Below are 19320 nucleotides of genomic sequence, written 5' to 3'. Positions count from 1 at the left end.
GGCCACGTACCCTGCCCCAGGGTTCCGAGCGGCACCCAGGCTGCCCAAGGCCCAGGAAGACCCCCGGAGAGGGCGAATCCCCCTGTACCAGGGGCCAGACAGTGCCCAGCACAGCCCTGGTTCCTGCTGCTGGGTCCTGCCATGGGTCAAAGCCTAGGGCCGCCTGCTAGGCTGGGAGCACCCCCACCCCAGGGCCCCTTACCCATAAACCTGTAATACAGTGAGTGACCTGTCCATGTCAGCCCCACTAGCGAAGGCCAGATTCTCATCCGGGACCCCGATCCCCCAAGGGAGAGCAAAATGGTGACCCTGGCAGAGGGGCGGGAGCGCCACCGCGAAGCTGAGCCTGAAGGAAATTTGTCTTGAACGGGAACTGGGAGGCTGGTGTGGCCATTCCCATTTCTCACAAGCTCCATTTCACCCCAGGAGGGTGGAGGACGGCAGGTGAGGGCCATGTGGCCACCATGGGGGCTCTCAGGCTCACTGGATGTGCGGGATCACAGCCCACCCCCAGGGAATCTCTGGAACTCCCTGAGAAGTCTGTAGGATGTTGCAGGTTGGGGTGATTGACGAGGAGGCGGTGGAGCTAACCAGGCAGGGAGCGGATGGGGACAGTGAGTGCGAGTTAAGACTGTGCTGCTCTGGACCTCCCAAGGGGTCGCACCTGGAAGGAGATTCTCCTCAGCACTGGGAAGAGGACCGGGGCTGCTCTCTGGCCCTCCAGCAGGAGGGAGGTGTGTGCATGATGTCAAGGAAACTCCTGCTCCCCGGCAGAGTTCGAGTCATCCTAGGACAAGTCATCAGAGACAGAGGGGCTCTGAGCCTGGGGAACCAGGTTGTTCCTCAGTTCACCCTGGAGAGGTGAGGGTGTGGCCAGCCCCCTCCTCAGTCCCTCATCTGGTCGCAGGCTCCTGCCTATCCCATGTCCCAGCTCTGCACTTCAAATGCCCAGCACATGGCCCACCAGGGCTCCTGCCAAACTGGACACAACTGGCCTTCACCTTGGGTCAGGGGAGGGACCTGGTATCTGGGACCCCGCTAAGCCTTCTGCTGCCCCCACCTTCAGCTCCATGCAAATCCCAGGCAGACACCTAGGCCTGGGCTGGCCTGCAGGGAAGGGAGGGCACTGGCCTCACCATCAGGGTCCAGCCTTCCCTGTGCCCTCCTGGGCAGAACCAAAGCACAGTTCCTGTTTTGAGACATTGCTCTCCATGAAGCTTGGGCGTTGGGTGGGTCAGAACTGCCCACCTTTCCCAGGTGCCTTCCGCCAGGCACAGACCCCCTCCCCCAGAGTTACTCCAAAGGGGTCTGCTCCTCACTTCAGGCATCAATTCTCTATCCATCCCAAGCCCCATAATGGCCAGGACCAGGACCAAGGACGCTGCTGGACTGCCTGATGCCCTACATCAATCTCAGTGCCTTAGCACCAGGGTCCCACAGCCTCCAGCAAGCCAGGGATGGGGTTGGGGTGAGCCAGCTATGTTAGACTTCTCTCCCCCACCCTAGCTCTAGGGGAACTTACCATGGTCCCTCCCTCCCATGTGACTTCTGGGCTACCCATCATCTCCCTCCACCATAACATCTGAGTTGCCCACCATCTCTGCTGCACAGACGGGTGCTAACCACCGACCTACAGCTTTCACTCCCAGAACGAATTGTGCTCCCTGCCTCAGGAGAGCCCACAGGCCCACGTCTGACCTCCGCTTCAATGGCAAGTGTGTGGCCCTTGGGGGAGCCATGAGTTGGGGACCCTCCCCTCAGAGGCCCCACAAAAGCTCTCCACCCAGTGGTGCGAGGGGGACATGGCCAGGCAGTGGGAGGGGGCTGCCATGGAAGATGCACTGAGCCAGGCCAGGTCAGATGGAGCCGAGGGGGTCCTGCAAGGCTGCGCCTTGGTGTGGAAAGCCAGTGGGGGTGGGGCAGCGCAGAGGCACTGCTGAGCTTGCCCCCAGCCCACCCAAGGGCCTGCACATGAGTCCCTGGACTGGCTCTTGAACAGGAGACAAAAAGCAGCCGAGGTACCAACTGTCCAGCCTTCAGAGCTCCCCGGAGTCCATGTGCCTGGGCAAGGTGATGTGGCAACCAGGAGGCCACTTCAAACTCAAGGAAGACAGTCCAGAAAGGAGTGTCTGTTACAAAACTGGCCCCATGCCCTGGACAGGACCTTGGTGCACACCAAAAATATTCAAAGCCAAATGGATTTATTCAGAAAAGGCCTCGCTTGGCACCAGACTACGAAAATGAGCCCCCCCCCCGCCCCCAACCTTTAGGGTCAATTTACAAAGATCAGAGGACAGAGAGGAGAGCTGGCTGGGGAAGATGAGGTCGAGGTTCTGAAGGCCAGGGCCTTCCCTGAGGGTGGGGCCTTGGTCCTGCTGGTGGCCGCTGCAGTGACCACCAGGAAGAGGCTAGCACTGCTGGGCACTGAGAGAGCTGCCAGTGTGGCTCCCAGATGGCTCTTCATGCAGCAGGGCAGGGCAGGGCAGAGCCAAGGCATGTGTGGCTCCCCTCCTTAAGGCTGCCCGGGCTTGCAGGGAGGTCCCGCCCCTGCCTCAGCCCTCCCGTCCCCCGCCTCGGCCCTCCCATCGTCCACCGCCTCAGTTCCCTCGTCCCCCGCCTCAACCCTCCGGTCCCCCACTGCAGCCCTCCCATCATCCACTGCCTCTGCTCCCTTGTCCCCCGCCTCAGGCCTCCTGTCCCCCATGGGTCCTTTGATGTTGGGGCCTGGGCCCTCTGATGGGCTCCTGGGGGCACCCCGCTCCATCTTTGCCCGGTCTTCTGTGTTCTCCTGGACCCTGTTCTCACCCTCCTCAGCCTTGGAGCACACCAGTGGGGCAGAGGGCCAGGCAGGGGCCTGTATTTGGGCACCACCTCTGGCCGCCACTACAGCACTGTCCCCAGCACCCTCGTCCACTTTCCTCCTCTTCCTCACCTCATCAACCACCCTGGCCCCTGGGGTCTGGGGGCAGGGCTGCTCGGCCTCCTCCGGATCCTGACTGCCCACTTCCTGGGTCCCCTCCCCAAGGCTGCCCTGGTTGAGGGCGCACCCCTCCAGGTTCAGGGCAATCTTCTCCACCTCTGAGGAGCTCTGGGGGCCAGACTCCCCTGAGGCCTGCTCCTGCCGGTTCACCTCCAACTTCCTCTTCTTGCTCTCTTTGGGGCTCAGGGGCTCTGGCCCATCCTCCCCGTGGGCCCCAGCCTCATCTCCCTGGTCCCTCTCCAGGGTTCCCACATCCTGGGGCTCTGGCCCATCCTCCCCGTGGGCCCCAGCCTCATCTCCCTGGTCCCTCTCCAGGGTTCCCACATCCTGGGGCTCTGTGCTCGGTGGCTGGGGACTCTCGGCCTCACTGTCCCCACCCTCACTCCTCCCTGGCCTGCAGGTCTGGCCCTGGGAGCCAGCCTCGTGGATGGGGCCCCCTGGCGGGTGGGGCGGAGAGCTGGGCCTGAGCCTCTGCAGCTTGTCGTGGGGACCCCAGACAAACTTGCAGCGAGGCTGGAAGTGCTCCCAGGCGAAGCGCAGCAGCTCGCGGCGCCGGCGCCGGCAGCGCACGGCGAACACGAAGTAGTCGAGCGCACTCTGGCGCACGCCCGGCAGCTCCCGCCGCACCAGCGTCTCCTCCAGGAAGAAGCGGGCCAGCGGCGCCTGGAAGTGCTCAAAGCCCAGCTCTCCCAGGGACTTGAGGACTCGTGTGATCCGGAGGTTGTTGTGGCTGTGCCTGCAGGAGGCCAGGCTGAGCGGGGGCGCCGGGTGCGTCCCCTCCCACCCAGCTCCACCTGGAACCTCCAGGAGCCTCTCCACCCTGGCCCAGGAGAGGACCCACCCTGTACCCCAGAGCATGGCCTGTGGGCCCTGGACACATCTGGGGGATTCTGATGCAGCACCCAGAAGGATGGCTGTCCGCCCAGTCCATGGACTCCCCATCTCCCCCATGGAGGGAGCTAGCTGGAGGAGGGCAAGAGGGGGCCCTCTAGGGCACAGAGCCCAGCACGGGCCACAGTGAGCCGCCTGTGCCATCTGCACAGATTCTCCCCTACCCCTGCTTCTCCATGGGGGCTGACACCTCACAGGCAAGAGAACGGCTTTCTTTAAACTCTCACAACCCCTATCAAGTAGGGACCCCCCCACCCCAGCCTGCAGGCAAAGAGGGTCTCAGAGCCTTAGTCACCTGACCAAGTGCCCCTGGAGTCCCTTCTTCACAGCAGGGCTCCCCTCACACCCTCCTGGGCCTGACACCAGGCTGCAGGCTGCGCTGGCCCACACACAACTGGACCAGGGCGGGAGGGGCTGGGCCTTACCAGTTCAGGTTCTGGAAGCGCTTCTGGTAGTTCTGAGCTCGGTGCACTGTACCCGTGTCTCGGTCCTCAAGCTGGATCCCGTAGAACCCCAGCATGAGCTCATAGGCCCGGACAAACCGCTCTTTGGCCTCCCTGCAGCTTTTAAATTCCTGGAAAACACACCCTCGGAGAGCTCATATGGCCATCACTGGAGCCCACTGTTCACGGGGAGCATCAGGGTGGCCATGCGGATGCCAAGTGGGCCAACACCTCCCTTGGGTTCTGGCTCATTCTGAGGCCTGGACTCAGACTTCAGTATAAAATGACAAGAGATGCCTGAATGCATCTCCCTCTTTCCTCTGAGCTGCTGCAAGTCTGGCCGAGTTATGAGGCTTCTGCTTTGCTCCAAGGGGATTTCCTCAAACCATCAGGAAAAAGTCTCCTCTGTGATCCTGCTTCCTGCACCATAAGGCGCTCCTCAGTTCTCCAAGCCCCTCCCGTCCCACAGGCGCAGTTTCCAGACTGAGGCATCCCTGCTACAGCCCAAACCAGGGGTGACCAAGGTGAGCCCCACCACCCTGAGCCTCTTGAGGCCTCTGTCCAAGACTCTCCAATAGCCTTGGAAAGTTGGGGGTCTCCAGACACCTGCAAGGACATACCAGGAACAGAGGTGGGGACCACTTCAGAGAGTGGGTCACTAAACTGCAGGCTCTTTTGGCTCCTCTTCTTTCCAAGTGGCCCCAGAGGGGGCACCAAATACCAGTCGTCAGATGTGACCCCCTCTCCGGGAAGGGACATCTCCCCCAGACTCCCCATGTCCCCCAAGCCACAACCCAGAACTGGAGCTCACCTCAACCTCCCTGAGCGTGAGGGGCTTGGCATGCCAGTTCACGCCTGGTTCCCGCAGAGGAAACAGCCTGCGGGGAGAAGAGAAGGGCAGGCCCCTTAGCAAGCACAGCTGGCTCCAGCCCTGGGCTCACATGTGCAGCTCTAGGAAGGGGCGGCTGTCCTGAGTCAGGAAAGCGAGGGGGAGGGAGGGAATGAGGGCCCAGCACGGGTGGGGCCGGCCTCGGAGCAAGGCACGTCGGACGTCCAGGGAACTGTCACGGGCTTCCCAGGCAACCGTGCTGGCAAGTCTTGCCCAAGCACGATGCCAGAACCCTGCCATGGCCGAGTTGGCCATGGTCTACACAGAGGTCTCTTGGTGCCGAGGCTGCACTCCCGCGGGCGGGCCACCCCTGCCCACTCCTGCCGCAGGCCAGTTCATGTGCAGCCCTTCCTGACTCCCGGGCAGCCGGCTCCCACCGCAGAGGCTGCTCAGACTAAAAAGCCCAAAGACTGTGGGATATGACCGCGTCTTCCCCCAACGGCCACCGGCCCCTTGGTGCCCAGTGATGCCCATCTAGGAGTGTACAGAAGCCACTGCCATGTGGATGTCGGCTTTGGAAAGAATGAGGACAGAGTGCTCATCTCAGCACACACCAGGAAGCAGCGTGCAGCAGTGGCACAGCTGGGGGGCTCCTGCTTGGGTGGCCCCCGGCCCCTCCCGCCCCTCCCTCACTCCCTCTGACGCACCACTGGATGTAAGAGTGATTGTCCTCGAGCAGGTCGTAGTCGTCCTTCCAGTTCTGAAGAATGTCCTCAATGAAACAGCCTGGGGGCCACACAGGGATAGGTCAGCTGTGAAAACCACTCCAAAAGCACTTGTGGGGACAAAGAACTACCGAAAGACCCCATGCCTACCCCGGGTTTCTTGAGGACCTTTGGGGTCCCGGACCCAGCTGAGTTGTCCACACCTCACCCAATATGTAACCCACCAACTTTGGGGACCCCGGCCCCTGGCCTCTGTGCCTCCCATAAAGCACAGTATGTTAGCCACAGAGCTCTTCCCTCAAAGAAAACCCCCAGCCAAACCCAACCCCAAAACAGGGTTTAGAGCAGGTCAGTGATGCTTCTGCACAGGGCCAGGCAGTGATCATCTCAGGCTGAGCGGCCACACGGTCTCTGTGGCCATCTGTTTCATGACATAGTGTGAAAGCAGCCACATAAATGAGTGGGTGTGGGTAGGTGCCAATAAAACTTTATTTATTGACACTGAAATCTTAATTTCCACATGTCACAAAATGCCATTCTACTTTTTTTCCAACTACTTGAAAATGTAAAAATAATTCTTAGCTCTTTAGTTCACACATCTTGTTCACGAGACAGCAGCAGGGTACAGGAGTCTTGATGGCAACCGTATGGCCTAAAAAGCCTCAAACATTTACCCTTTGGCCCTTTGCATGAAGTTTGCTGACCCCTGACTTAAGTATTGCTGCTGAGACTCAGGGGTGGGCGCCCTGAAGTCCCCTTGGCCACCTCCAGGGGGCACTGTGGGGGCTATTAGAAAGCCATGGCCCAAACGTGGGGCACATCCTGAACCTGGGTCCCAGTGGGCCAGCTAGGCAGGGGGACAGCCCATTAGGCAAGGATGGAGCTGTTGGCAGTGGCGTGGGCGTGTACCGTTTGGCAGGAAGCGGATCTCATTTTTGTAGAAACTCAGGTTCGGCATATCACCATTGCAGTCTCCTTCTACCAAATCCTGCAGGGCCAGAGTGAGGGGACAGCCAGAGCCATGAGAAAAAGGCTGCCTCTGAGGGCACCTCAGGCAAGCGCAAACCTGCAGACCCTCTGAGGCTGGCCCAAGGCCCCAAGAGCCCAGAGGGGCCACTAACTCTGCAGGTGAGGACCACGGGGAGGATAGCAGCTGACTCTGACCACCAGCAACCACCGTCACTAACTCACCATTGTGAGCCAGAGCTGGGAGGTCCCCCTTCCTCTGCACCCTAAGGTGGTCCCAAGGTTACCTGAGATTCATGAGTGCAGAGGACAGGGACTGACATAACCACCCCCACGGAGGCCACTGTGAGGGGCTGGTGCTGTGGGACAGCTGCTAGCACCAGGTGGGGGAATCCTTGTGCAGGGATCCAAACCCACTTCAGGCCTGTGCATGCCCCAGAACCCCAGCAGGACACAGGACATTCTGTGTGAGGGCTGACAGGAGGGTTCTGTGTCTCTCGGTGGGCTGCTGAGGTGCAGGGGTGCTGTGAGCTGCTGCTAGGGTGGGTACATACCGGGTAGTGGTGCCGGTACCTGCACATATCTTGCATGGCTCGCCAGTTGCGGGACCCTGTCATCCTGGACTGGGAAGAGAAGAGACTCGATGAGGCCCCCCAGGGAGACCAGCCCCCAGCGAGCCCCCACCTTGGGGAGGGCAGCAGGACCTGGGCCAGCTGCCTCTGAGCTGTCTTCAGAAGGGGTGGGTGCTTTTCCTTCCAACTCCCCCACCCCTCCTTCTCTGTGTGTGGGGGGGTCCCGGCAGACAGACTTAGACCCTAGTAAAACACCTCAACCCCCGGCACAGAACTGGAGGAGGCCAGAGCAGCTGGAGTTCAGGCCTCCCCTATTCCCGCCCCTCTCGGGTCTCTCACTTCCAGCTTGGGGTGCCCTGGGTAGAGGCCACTCCAGGCAGACATGCACACTCCCATGAGGTGTGGCCCCTGAGCTCCTCCTCTCCCCAAGCCCCAGCTCTACCTCTTCCTCCCAGACTGGTGACCTCCACTCTGGCCTCAGCCCTGTTACGTGCCTCCAGGGACCCCTATTCTCACACATTACTTCCCCCTTGCACTGCGCTCTAACTTGTCACCAGGCTATATCCCCAAGGAGGGGACCCAGACTCCCCTTGCAGGGTCTGATAAATGAATGAATGAAGGCCAGTCAGGGAACCAACCCCTTCCCTGCCCAACCCCTGCCCCTTGCTGGCCAGATGCAAAGAGAGGTCAGACCCCGAGTCTCCTGGCCTCCAGCCCCATCTGGGGGTGGTTTGTCAGCAAGACGTCAAGGGCTCCTTGATGCCCCAGTCTCTGCAGGCCAAGCATCCCAGGGTCCAGGGAAGGATCAGAGGTAAGCAGTGACCAAGGTGCTGGGTAAACACAGCCCTAAACCCCATGTCATGAGGGTGGGGGGCATGAGGCGGGGCTGGGCCCGGCTCAGGGATCTGATTGTGGATGGAGGAGGGACCAGGCATGACATCAGAGGACAGCTCATCCTGGAGAAATAACTGGGTCCCAGGACCCTGAGTAGCACTGGAAGTGGAGTCAGGAGGCCAGGCCCTTCCCTGCATCCCACGGCTCTGACTCCTCCTTCTCCAGGATCCTAACTCATTTGGAGCTCCATCTGGGGTCTGGAGTTGCCTCTATCTGATTTCTAAAGCAGAGTGAGCAAGCAAGCCTCGCCTGGCTCAGCCATGGGCCAGCAGAAATGAAACTGAGCAGAAGCTGGCCCTGCCCCTCCGTTAGTTTCCATTTCCCCTCTGCCCTGGGCCCAGCGGAGCCTCCCTGGGTCAGTTCAAGACCACAGTCCTGACCAGACGCTGGCCCTGCCGGCTTAGCCTCTGAGGCTGGGCCAGCCCACAGTGCACACACCTCCCAGAGTGAGACAGCCTCTCTAGGGTCCAGTGCAGGGCAGCTGGGGAGGGCTGAGGAGGTCCGCAGGGGAAGGAGAGGGGCTTGGGCCTTATGGAAGGACAGAAGCCAAAGCAGGAGGCAAAAGGGAGCGGTCAGGGGTCACGTGCGCCTCCCAGGAGGGTCAATGCTTCAGGAGATACAGTGGAAATAGTGTCATCTCACATCAGAGCCCACACACCATCCTGGGGGCAAAGCTGGGTCCTGCCCTGTGACCATGACCCTGGGCCAGCCGCAGCACTGCAGGTGTGCTGAGGGGCAGGGAGGCAGCCCTGGCCTTCCAGGCAGGCCCAGAAACCACTGTAGGTCCTTGGGGTCACTGTCACTGACCCTCCACCATAGGAGAGAGAAACCAGCACTCTCTGCCATGGGGAGAGAATCCATCCCAGAGACCAGTCTGGAATTCCAGACACTTTCCTGGCCCTCCATGCCACAGCCGCACCCCCAGCACCCGGGCTCCCGCAGCACCCGGGCAGCCAGGCTGTACAGAAAGAAGTTCCGAGGTACGCGAAAGTAACCGCTGGCAACAAAGTAACCCCTGCCTGAGAGCGCCGGTAACAAGAGCAACCCGCCGCGGAGTCCGCTCGGACTCAGTCCAGGATGTCCGTGAGCTTAGCCCCAGCCACAGCGCGTGGTGCGACCCTCAGTGAGGGTGGGGCAGACTGGGGGGACTTGCGGGCCTGAGCAGACGCCTACAGGCTGGCCCGAGCGTGGTGACCACAGGCGGGAGGGCTGGGACCTATGCAGTGGACAGGTCAGGACCGGTGGTGGGTGTGACAGAGAGAGGGAGATCGGGATGTGCCCCTCGCACGCCTTGAGTAAAAGTCACCCACGCTCCGACACGGCACTAGGGACGCGGCCTTGACGTCACGCACGGACCTCATTCCGGGATGCAGCTCTGACGTCACCCACGCACGGACCTGGTCCTGGGACGCGGCTCTGATGTGACCCACGCACGGAACCCCGTCCCGGGACCGGTTCCGACATCACTCATGCACGGACTCCATTCCCGGATAGGGCTCCGAAGTCACCCACGCACGGTCACGGTCCTGGGGACCCTATCTGACGTCACCCAGGCACGGACCTGGTCTTGGGACGCGGCTCTGACGTCACCCACGCACAGACACCTTGCAGGGGACTCAGATCTGATGTCACCCACGCACGGACACCATCCTGGGGACTCGATCAGACGTCACCCACGCACGGACCCCCGGCCCGCCCTGAATTTCCCCGCGAGGCCCTGTGGCTGGGCGGGTCGGGGAGGGGGGCCCAGGGGCTGCAGGGCCCGAGGAGGAGGCCCGGGCCGGGTCTCCGCCAGGGGAGGGGACGGCCTCTTCCAACCGACACTGCCCGGCGGAGGCGCAGGGGATCCGAGGCCCCTTCCCCGCGCCGCACCTGGAGCGCGCTGGGCCGCGCCTCCTCCGCGTCCGCGTCCTCGTCCCCCGCGTCCCCTGCGCCCGCGACCTCGCCGTTCTCCGCGTCCTCCTCATCCTCCTCCCAGGTGGAGTCGCAGGCCGGGTCCTCCATACTCGGCGGCGGCGGGGCCAGCGCTCGGGCGGAAGCGAAAGTGAAAGAGGAGGAAGCGCGGGGGCGCGGCTAGTGCGGGGGGCGGGGCCGTGGGCGGGGCTGTGGAGAGCGGGGGCGGCCCAAGTCCAGGCCCCGCCCCCGCGGCCGCGGCCGCGTGCACCGCTGGCTCACACAGCGTCCATCCCGAGGATGCCCGCCCCCGCGACGCCCCCACGGAGGATGCTCGCCCACCAGAAGACTGCATCCCGAGGATGCCGCGTGGAGAGTCCTGCCTCGTGATGCCCACCCTGGAAGATGACCTCAGGGAGGATGCCCTCCGGAAGGATCCCCCTCGGGGGACGCCCCTCCGCCCCAGGATGGCCTTTGGAGGATACGCTGCTGGTATGGGCGGGGGCTGCGCTCCGCAGACTCAGGGGGAAGTCCCTGTCTTCCTGCTGGCGGCAGGCTGGGACCGCTCTCAGCTACCAGAGGCTGCTGTCAGACCCCTGCCACCGGCCCTCCGTGGGCAGTGCACAACGCGGCAGTTTCCTTTTTCAAAGCCACCAGGGAGCGAGCCTCTTTCTGCAGTGTGCTAAGAGTCTTATATAACGCAACGTGATCGGGGGGTGACACCATCACCTCTGCCACATTCTGTCAGTCGTGAGAAAGTCTCCGGTTCCGCACTTAAGAACGACACAAAGCCTTGGACACCAGGAGGCGGAATTTATCGTGGGTCGCACTAGGGGCTGTTCAACACCAGCTGACACTAGTCAAGTGCCTCCTTAGGGGCCTCTTTGGGGGCTGGGCGGTGGCTGGCGGCGGCTACCCTCTTTACACACATTGGAAGGTTTAGGACAACTGAAAATCTCATTCAGCTCCAGTTTTCCAGGGACTGAAGGTCCATCTGTCTTTGACACCTGTTGTGTGTATACCAAATTCCAGCAAAGCCAGGGGCTCACTCCTCGAAATGCAAATTGGTCTCGCGTATCTGGTCATAGCGTCCAGAGAACCGCGGGGTCCCACTGGGAGTGCAGCCGCGTGACCCACTTTGCCCCTCTCCGGTCTCCCCAAGGCCGACCCCGGTCACTGGTGGGCAAGCTTCTTTTTCGGGAAGAGTGCTGGAGTCCCCAGAGCACTCGGAGTCCCCCCAGGCTTCCAACAGCATGATCACCTGTGGCCTGGCTCGCGAAGCCACAAGGACGCAGCGCAGGGACCAGCCCAGCACAGCCAGCGCGGGGGCCCCCGTCCTGACCAGTAACAGGCTTCCGGAACCCTCGGCCAGCAGAGCCCCTCCCCGCCCGCCCCCCCAGCCCCACCCCGTAGACTGCCCCGTAGGCAGGCGCAGCAAGCGAAGCACTGGATTCTTTGTATCAAAACAGCAAATGTCAAAAAAGAAGGGGAGAGAGCCCCCGTCTGTGCCCAGGCCACCCAGCTTACCACACACCCGAGACTGCCTTGCACCGCGTGGAAAATAAACTCTAAGCAGCCAGCAAAAAAGAAAGAAAGAAAGGACAATAAATAAATAAAAGAAAAAGAAAATTGGGAGTGGTTGCCCAAGGTAAGATCTTCCCATTTTGTTTCAAAAAATTTGTGTAAAACCTGAGACTGGATTTTAGATTTGGGCTACATGGCTAGCCATAAGCAGAGCTGCCTCTGGGATGATGGTGGCAAAATTTAGAGGCCACCAGCCAGCTCGCACTGGGCTGACTTCACTGGGGATGCTGACTTCTCCCAGCCCTGCAAGCCAGCTAACAGTCTGCCTGTGCCCAGGGACCAGTGACACTCCCTTGTACTGTGTGGCTGGTGACAGCCATAATCTGCAGAGCCTTCCAGTCTTGGCGCTGAGCACAGCTTAAGGACTTTCTGGGTGCTGGTCCCTCATCCTTGCTGACCTGTCCACCTTCATTGACTCAACAGGTGCAATCTTAACCTGGCACTGTGTACACACTATCTCACTTTTTTAAAGGACAGCGGCCACCAGCACAAAGAGCTTGTGCTCAGCATTGCAGTCTCAGCACCAGCGGTGGCTTTCCAGCAAGCAGAACCCACGAGCATGAACTGCATAAGTGGCACTTCCCTCCGTCCTGCGGTCAGCAGGCACTGAGCCTTCACGTGGAGCATTTCTGCCCCATTCCTGGCTCTGTTTTCTTTTTCAGATAGTCTCAGTTGGCACATTCTACATTACCTGGTGGGGTAGACATTACATAAACCCCCTAAGATACAGATGAGACCCCTAGAACAGGAGAGGGTGAGTATTGTGTCTTGCCAGGATTCGAGGTCACAGTGCTGAGGGCTTCTGAAGTCACCTGAGCATCCTCACATGCCAGCATGGAGTGTGGATGGGACCTGCCCACAGGGAAGCCAAGAAGTTCACATGAGTCATGAGGGCTGGGGAACAGGATGCTCAGGGAGTGGGGGTGACACTTGCTCATCTGCCTGATGGGCTTGCCCTCCTGAAGTGCAGCAAAATATTAAGGAAACTGAAACGAGGCAGATTTGAACTATTGACTAGCCTTTTCCAGCAGGTTCTGAGGTCACTGAAGATGCTGTTTCACACCACCCTGCAGTGCTATATACCCCCAACCTGTGGCTATCTCTGGACTCCCTAAGGGCCAGGTTTCTCAGGGATCATGACGCCAGCAGTGGCAGCTGGCACAGAGCAGGCATTGAGAGCTGACTGCACAGGAGAGAAGGCATGGGGTGAGAAGAGACCCACCCTTTCTCAGCCAAGGGGAGGGGAGCATCCCCCCCAAGTCAGTTCCTAGAACTCGCTGCAGGTCTGAGTGTTTGGGGAGAGTGTGCCTTTTCCTGTGCTGGGACAGCAGCAGGCCTCATGGGACTCCATCTCAGAATGGAGAAGCAGTGCCGGCAGCAGGATGTTCCTGATGAAGGTGTGGGTTTGTCTACGCTCTACAGAAAGGGGACCCATAGGGCCCCTCCAAGCAGCTGGTCTAACTGTGGAGTGTGGCGCGGGCAGGCTGGAGACCAGCTGCTTGCTGGGTGAGCACAGATGCACCAACCAAGAAGCTATTCCTGTGCCAGGGAAGCCAGTGCCAACGGTCTGTTCAGGGCCACTGGACTGTCCCATCCTGGAAGTGACAGTGGGTTTGGTGCAGAGCAGCCTGGACCCCACCCTGGGTGCTCTCTCACCACACCAGGTTCCTGGCTTTGCCTGTTCAGTTGGTGCCTCAAGATGGGCATTCCCAAGTGCCACCTCCCCAGATGCAGGGAGTCAGGATGGACAGAAGAGGCGGGCTGAATGGCCAGGACACAGTGGTGATGAGAGTGGCTGGACTTCACTTTGTGAAGATTCCACCTGTCTGAAGCATCTCGGCAGGAAGAAGCTGGATGGCACGCAGCTCCATGGCCTTGGAGCATCTACACGTACATTGTACATCATGTCGCTCTGCTAACATTTTGTGTTTGAAGTGCTTGTCACTTTCAACAAAATAACACTCAGAATGTTACTACTTTGTTTATACACTGTATCAAGTGAATGTTAATAAATCATCTAAGTGTACACTTTAGTTATGAATCTTGGAAAAATGAAACTTCCTATTAGAGGCAAGTTCACCTATTTTGTTAACCAATCACAAAACTCCAGGTTGACTTCTTGTGCTTTAATGTTCTGCAGTCAAATGAGAGCGCACTTCAGCTGACGTGGGGCTGTACATTCCCTCCACTCACTCATCTGGTCTGTTTGCAAGTTACTAGATAATACAAAAATAACCGCTACAAATTCTCTGTATCTGGCATATAAAAACTGAGCAAAAAGTATCTCAGCAGTCATTACCTTAAAACAAAACATCTCAGAAAAAATACAACACAGGTTCAGCTTCTGCAGTATTCTTTTCATATAAAACACTAGTAAAATAGGCTTCTTAAAAATTAAATAGTGAAATACCAACCAAATTATATACATTGTTACAGTACAAGTGAATGAGGTGAAATATCCAGTTCTTAGCTTCCCAGGTGGGGAGGGAGGCTCCCGGCGCATGGCAGGTGGGTGACAGCGGGCCATGCTCTCCTGATGTCCCAGTCAGTATAGAGGCTCATGGGGACCAGCGAGTGGACAGAACTGAGCCACCTAGGGAGACTGGTGGCTCCTTCTGAGGATAGAGTGCGGGGACAGAGTTCTTATTGCTTGCTGGCCCCACGCCCCCCGCTTTCCTCCACGCAGTGTGTAGCCGAGCGCTTCAGCACAGGAGCTCCTCCAGTGTCACAAGAAGCCTGTGCTCAAGAGAACACAGAACTTCGACTCAGAGCCCTCAACATCAGAGTGGGGTCCATCCTGGTCTTTCATGTCCATCAGGGCCCCAGATAGTCTCCCTGGACACAAGGTGGCCATCCACATATGCCTGGAAGCCTAGGGGCAGCAGGCAGCATGGCTCACAGCACCGGGATGACATTGCTGTGGGCTGTGGGGTGGTGCTGGGACCGCCCCTCAGTGAACATGGCCTTTTCCCCCCGCGCCTGCCTGGGCTGAGGCGTCTACGTTCGGCGCCGCTTGGCAGCGCTGGGGCTGGAGGGGTTGCTGTTGGCGGTCAGGACCTTGTCCGTGGCCCGGCTGCGCTTGCGCTTGTCACCTCCCTCTCTGCACCCCAGGTCTGAGGAGCTCTTCTCCTTCTCTTTGCTGGATTTCTCTGTTGCTTTCCCCAAGCTCCCTGAAGATGAAAAAACTGAGAAACAGAATCATCTGGCTGAAAGCAGAATATCCAGAATCTGATTTCACCTTTCTGTTCAATCAAAAAAAATCTATCTATACATGTGGCCCTCTGACCCAAATGGCTTCCCCGAGGGCTGCAAGCCCTACTACAGCTGAGAAGGGCCTGGCCTCCTGTGGACTTCCCTGCTGGGAGAGCCTCAGGGCATCACACGCTCAAGTGCAAGCCAGGGAGCAGCCAGACCCCATGGGCTCAGACCCCCACCCCCACAACACAGAACTGTCACTTGTCTCTGCCTTTTCTTTTGCTATACAGGGAACACTGCCAGGATCTATACCGCACTCAGAACTGCACCATGCCTGACTTCAACTGGACCCTCCATACTCTTGACTTTATGTGCACCTGGTGGTGCCCTGCGTGGCTGGGGAGACAGGACACCGTGTCCTGCAGGCACCAGGGGCAGCAGAGCAAGCCCTACACATACCATCGTCAGCCCCATTGTGGGGATCCACGTCTTCCTTCATCTCCTCTTTCATTTCCTCTTCAATAATCACTTTTCCTGTGGAGGAGACAGCTCACATTCACTGGGAACCCACGATGGTGGTGACGCTGGGACCGCCTACACAGACCTCAGCATCCACCAGTGACTGCTCTTGAACAAAATCCTCTCCAGTCCTGCAGGCCTCCGAGACCTCCCAAGCGCGGTGGGGGCAGGTTATATGCCCATGACCTTCACCCTGACCTCCCACCTTTGGCCCAAGTCCTCCCTGGTGCCCAAGTCTCACCTTCCCGAACCTCTTGAATGATCTCTTCTGGAAGAACGAAGTTCCTCTCTGGATTTGGGAATGGAAGAATCTCAGACTCATGCTGATGTCAAATACAGCATTTTGTTTTTTAAGAAACAAAAAAGAAAATGTGATTTCAGTAAGTCACTAAAGGAGCAGCCCACTAGCATACATGACTGTTGAGGTTACAGGTGGGCGGGGCACAGGGTGAAGCCCACTGCAGAGCCCACCACGTGCTGGGCTTTCAAGACAGACCCGGGGAGCGCAAGACCAGTGCAAGCCAGCTGCAAGGAGCCATGAGCGAGAGGAGTGACTGGGGCTGGCACCACTGGGAAGGCCTCAGGACAGGGGCCGACCCTGCAGGCATGCACAACTGAGAGGCCCTGCCCAGCTCCCCACTGCTGGCTTTCTCACTGTGAGTGTGCTTTCACCAAGGCAAAGTGACAGCCCCAAGGAAAGGCCATAGGTGCCTCCAGTTCCTGCCCACATGGCAGGAGCCCACAGACACTGAGGATGTGGGCCAGGAAAGCCACACACACAGAACCGAGGGAGGAAGGCAGGAAGGTGCAGGCAGGTGCAGCCAGGTCACCGAGTGCCTCCTGGGTCTGCCTGTCCTGCATGTTATGCAGATCAGAAGGGACAGAGACCTGGGAATGCAAGACCTCCAGGTAAAGGGCAGGTGAGCTGATGGGGAGAGCCCCTGGGCAGGGAGGTGACTCAGGAGACAGGGGCTCCCTCTAGGCAGTGTGGTGCTGCGTGAAGCCAGGCAGTCAGCCCGTGAGTGTGCTCATCAAAACCTCCCGGGCCGCTGGCCAACCTCTGGGGGTGGCCCAAGTGACTCGGACACCAGCCACACAGAGGTGCTGTAGTGTTGCCCAGTCCTTACTGATGTTATAGGCCACTGCAGGAATAGGAAGAAAAGCCACCACGTGGGGCTAAAGACCCTGAGCATCCCGTGTGCTCCTCGGGGTTGCTCACGGCCCCATAAGCACATCTCAGTCCTCGGAGCTAGCTGTCTTCACTTAGGACAAATACTCTGCCGCACCAACGCTCTCCATTCTGGTGCCCTCTCCCCACAGGTGACGCCACAACATGATGGGGCAAGCTGCTGACCCCGAGCGTGGCGACTGACGCACTCAAGGCACAGACAGGGGCAAGACTGCTCCAGGGGACATCCTGAGTTCAGCAGTCAGCTGCATTTGGGTTACCAGGCCCTGATCACCTGGTGCAAACTCTGCACTTCACTCAGAATGTCCTCAATGTCACTGTGAGCATTCTGCGAATCTGCCCCGACGGCATGCACCAGTGCTCCTGGGGAGGACCGCTGAGCCCTGTGTCCAGCTGGGGAAGAGGCAGACTTTCCCTCTACCAGCACAGGCCCCCACCCCTTCTGGTCACCTGACTCTCACTCCACTGTCCAGGTTCACGTGCTGTTGAGCTTCTGGACCCAGCAACTCGTCCTACCACAGGGCTCTGACACCTGCTGTTCCTCTGCTGGGAAAACCCACCTGTCTCTTCCGGATGCCCTGGTTACCTAGTTAACCTGCTTGCCCGCCAGACACTGCCAGCTCCTCTGGCTGCCCTGGCTACCTTGTTAACCTGCTTGCCCACCAGACACTGCCAGCCCTGAGCTCTGTGAGGACTGGGCCCCGCCTGCCGAGTGCCCACAGAAGCTGCCATGCTCATCTTAACTCGATGCAGATGAAGTCATGCTCCACCTAATGCACCTCTGGGGCCTCCAGAAGACGGATAACAACCTAAGAGCCTGGGACTCTGCACCCTCCCCTCCCCAGGGTCTTAGCTCCCCAGTTACCTCCCTGTAGACCTCGGCTGACCACCCCATCTAAAGTAGATTCCCCGAAAAGTTAACCAACGATCATCACTAGGTTTGTGTTTTTCATAACACTCTTTGGGGCTCTCTTGTTTAATGGCTGTCCCCCCCAGGATGTCAGTTCCTGGGGACGGGGCCTCGAGGTGGCACCGCCTGCTGCTCTACCCAGCAGGCCCCCAGGAGGCGTGAGAGGATGCTCTCCTGCCAGCTCAGTCTGACTTTTGGAGAACAAGGCATGGGTTTCTTGTCTCCCCACTGCCCCCCAATACTGGGGAGGGCAGGCAGCTCACCAGTGCCTGCATGTCATACATAGTGCTCAGATGGTCCCAGATGACCTTGGAGGGAACCTGCCGCCCAATGTTCTGGCTGAATTTGTCCCGGATACAAATCATGTGGAAGTGTCGGTTCACACCTGTGGAGGAAGGGTGGCATGTGGGAAGAGGGCAGGACAGCAGGTAAGCAGGGAGGAAAGAGGTGGGGTCCAGGGGCTGCCCAAGTGAGCAGACGTGGGAGGTAGAGGTAAGAGGGTACAGGGTGTGGGGGGTGTTTTAAGAGTCATCAAGGCTTTGGGAGGGGCAGGGGTGAGGAGAATGTAGGAGGAGGCAGAGACAAAGGGAGGAGGCAGGGGTGTCACAGGGGTGGGGGTGTGAAAAAGGGGCAGAGATGTCACGGGGGAGGGGCGTCCCCAGGGTGCAGGGGTGGGGGTGCGTGAGTGGGCAGATGTGTCATGGGGCTGGGGAGGGGGCAGAGGCGACCCGAGTTGCAGGGGTGGGGTTGCAGGAGGAGGCAGACGTGTCCCAGGGCTTAGGGTGGGGGTGCGGGAGGGGGCTGAGGCTTCCCGGGGCGCAGGTTGGGTGTGCGGGAGGGGGCAGAGGCGTCCCGGGGCGCAGGGTGGGGGTGTGGGAGGGGGCTGAGGCATCCCGGGGCGCAGGGCGAGGGAGGGGCAGCGGCGTCGCGGAGCGCAGGCCCCGCCCCCGCCCGACGGTTGGCGCGGCCCGCCCCACCCCCACGCGCGTCCGCGGCCCGGGCGCTCACCGACGGGCTTGTGGCCCAGCATGGCGTGGAAGAGGCACACCTCCACCTCGGGGCTCCACACCACCGTCTCCTCGGCCGGGCTGGTGGCCGCCTCACCCGGGCCCTTGTCGCCCGCAGCGCCCCCGCCGCCCAGCTCGGCCTCCCCCATGGCCGCGGCCGGCCCAGCGACGAGCCCCCGGCGGGAGCAGGCGCGGCCACGGCCTCCGCGCAGGCGCACTGGTACTGGGGGCGCGGGCGCGCGCTAGGGCTCGCGCCGGCGTCGGCGCAGGCGCAGCGGAGGGCTCGGTACGGGCGCTCGCTGGCGGCGCACTCTGGTGGTCACGTCTGGCCGCGCAGCGCGGTCGAGGGCGACTCATCGGCGCAGCGGGCCCTGCCCTCTTCTGCCGGGTGGGTGCGCGAGACTGGCTCAGGGGTACCTAAAATGTACGCGAAGGATCTGAATACACATTTCTCCAAAGAAGACATACGATGACCAAGGAGCGCCCGAAAAGATGCTTAGCGTCATCAGCCATCGGGAAAGGCAAATCCAAGCACAATGAGACCCACTCGCATCCCCAGGATGGCTGGCACTAGTCAGACGGGAACAGGCGCGGGGGAGCGTGCGGAGACCTCGGAACCCTCACGTGCTGTTGGGGAGAGTGTGACACGGTGCAGCCGGTTTGGAAGCAGCCGGGCAGTTTCTTAAAGGAGTCAACACGGAATCGTCATATGACACAGCGATT

The 19320-nt window shown here is 60.0% G+C and overlaps 2 protein-coding genes across 2 annotated transcripts; both read right to left on the bottom strand.

The window, feature by feature from the left end:
* Positions 1-2512: 2512 nt before the first annotated feature.
* On the bottom strand, positions 2513-10327 carry OGFR (opioid growth factor receptor). The gene is made up of 7 exons (XM_063097485.1): positions 10173-10327; positions 7389-7457; positions 6778-6856; positions 5851-5929; positions 5126-5192; positions 4297-4445; positions 2513-3716 (listed from the first exon to the last, which is right to left on the bottom strand). Exons 1-7 carry the CDS (start codon positions 10302-10304, stop codon positions 2513-2515), a joined length of 1779 nt encoding a protein of 592 aa, XP_062953555.1. The 5' UTR covers positions 10305-10327.
* A 3561-nt stretch (positions 10328-13888) lies between these two features.
* MRGBP (MRG domain binding protein) lies at positions 13889-18798 on the bottom strand. The gene is made up of 5 exons (XM_063109868.1): positions 18599-18798; positions 17854-17975; positions 15733-15814; positions 15432-15506; positions 13889-14962 (listed from the first exon to the last, which is right to left on the bottom strand). Exons 1-5 carry the CDS (start codon positions 18744-18746, stop codon positions 14775-14777), a joined length of 615 nt encoding a protein of 204 aa, XP_062965938.1. The 5' UTR covers positions 18747-18798; the 3' UTR covers positions 13889-14774.
* Positions 18799-19320: the final 522 nt, after the last annotated feature.

Source organism: Cynocephalus volans, chromosome 1 (assembly GCF_027409185.1).
Source record: "Cynocephalus volans isolate mCynVol1 chromosome 1, mCynVol1.pri, whole genome shotgun sequence".
In the NCBI taxonomy this organism is placed as follows: domain Eukaryota; kingdom Metazoa; phylum Chordata; class Mammalia; order Dermoptera; family Cynocephalidae; genus Cynocephalus; species Cynocephalus volans.
The sequence above is the reverse complement of the archived record's forward strand: the minus strand, read 5'-3'. Positions and strand labels throughout refer to the sequence as shown.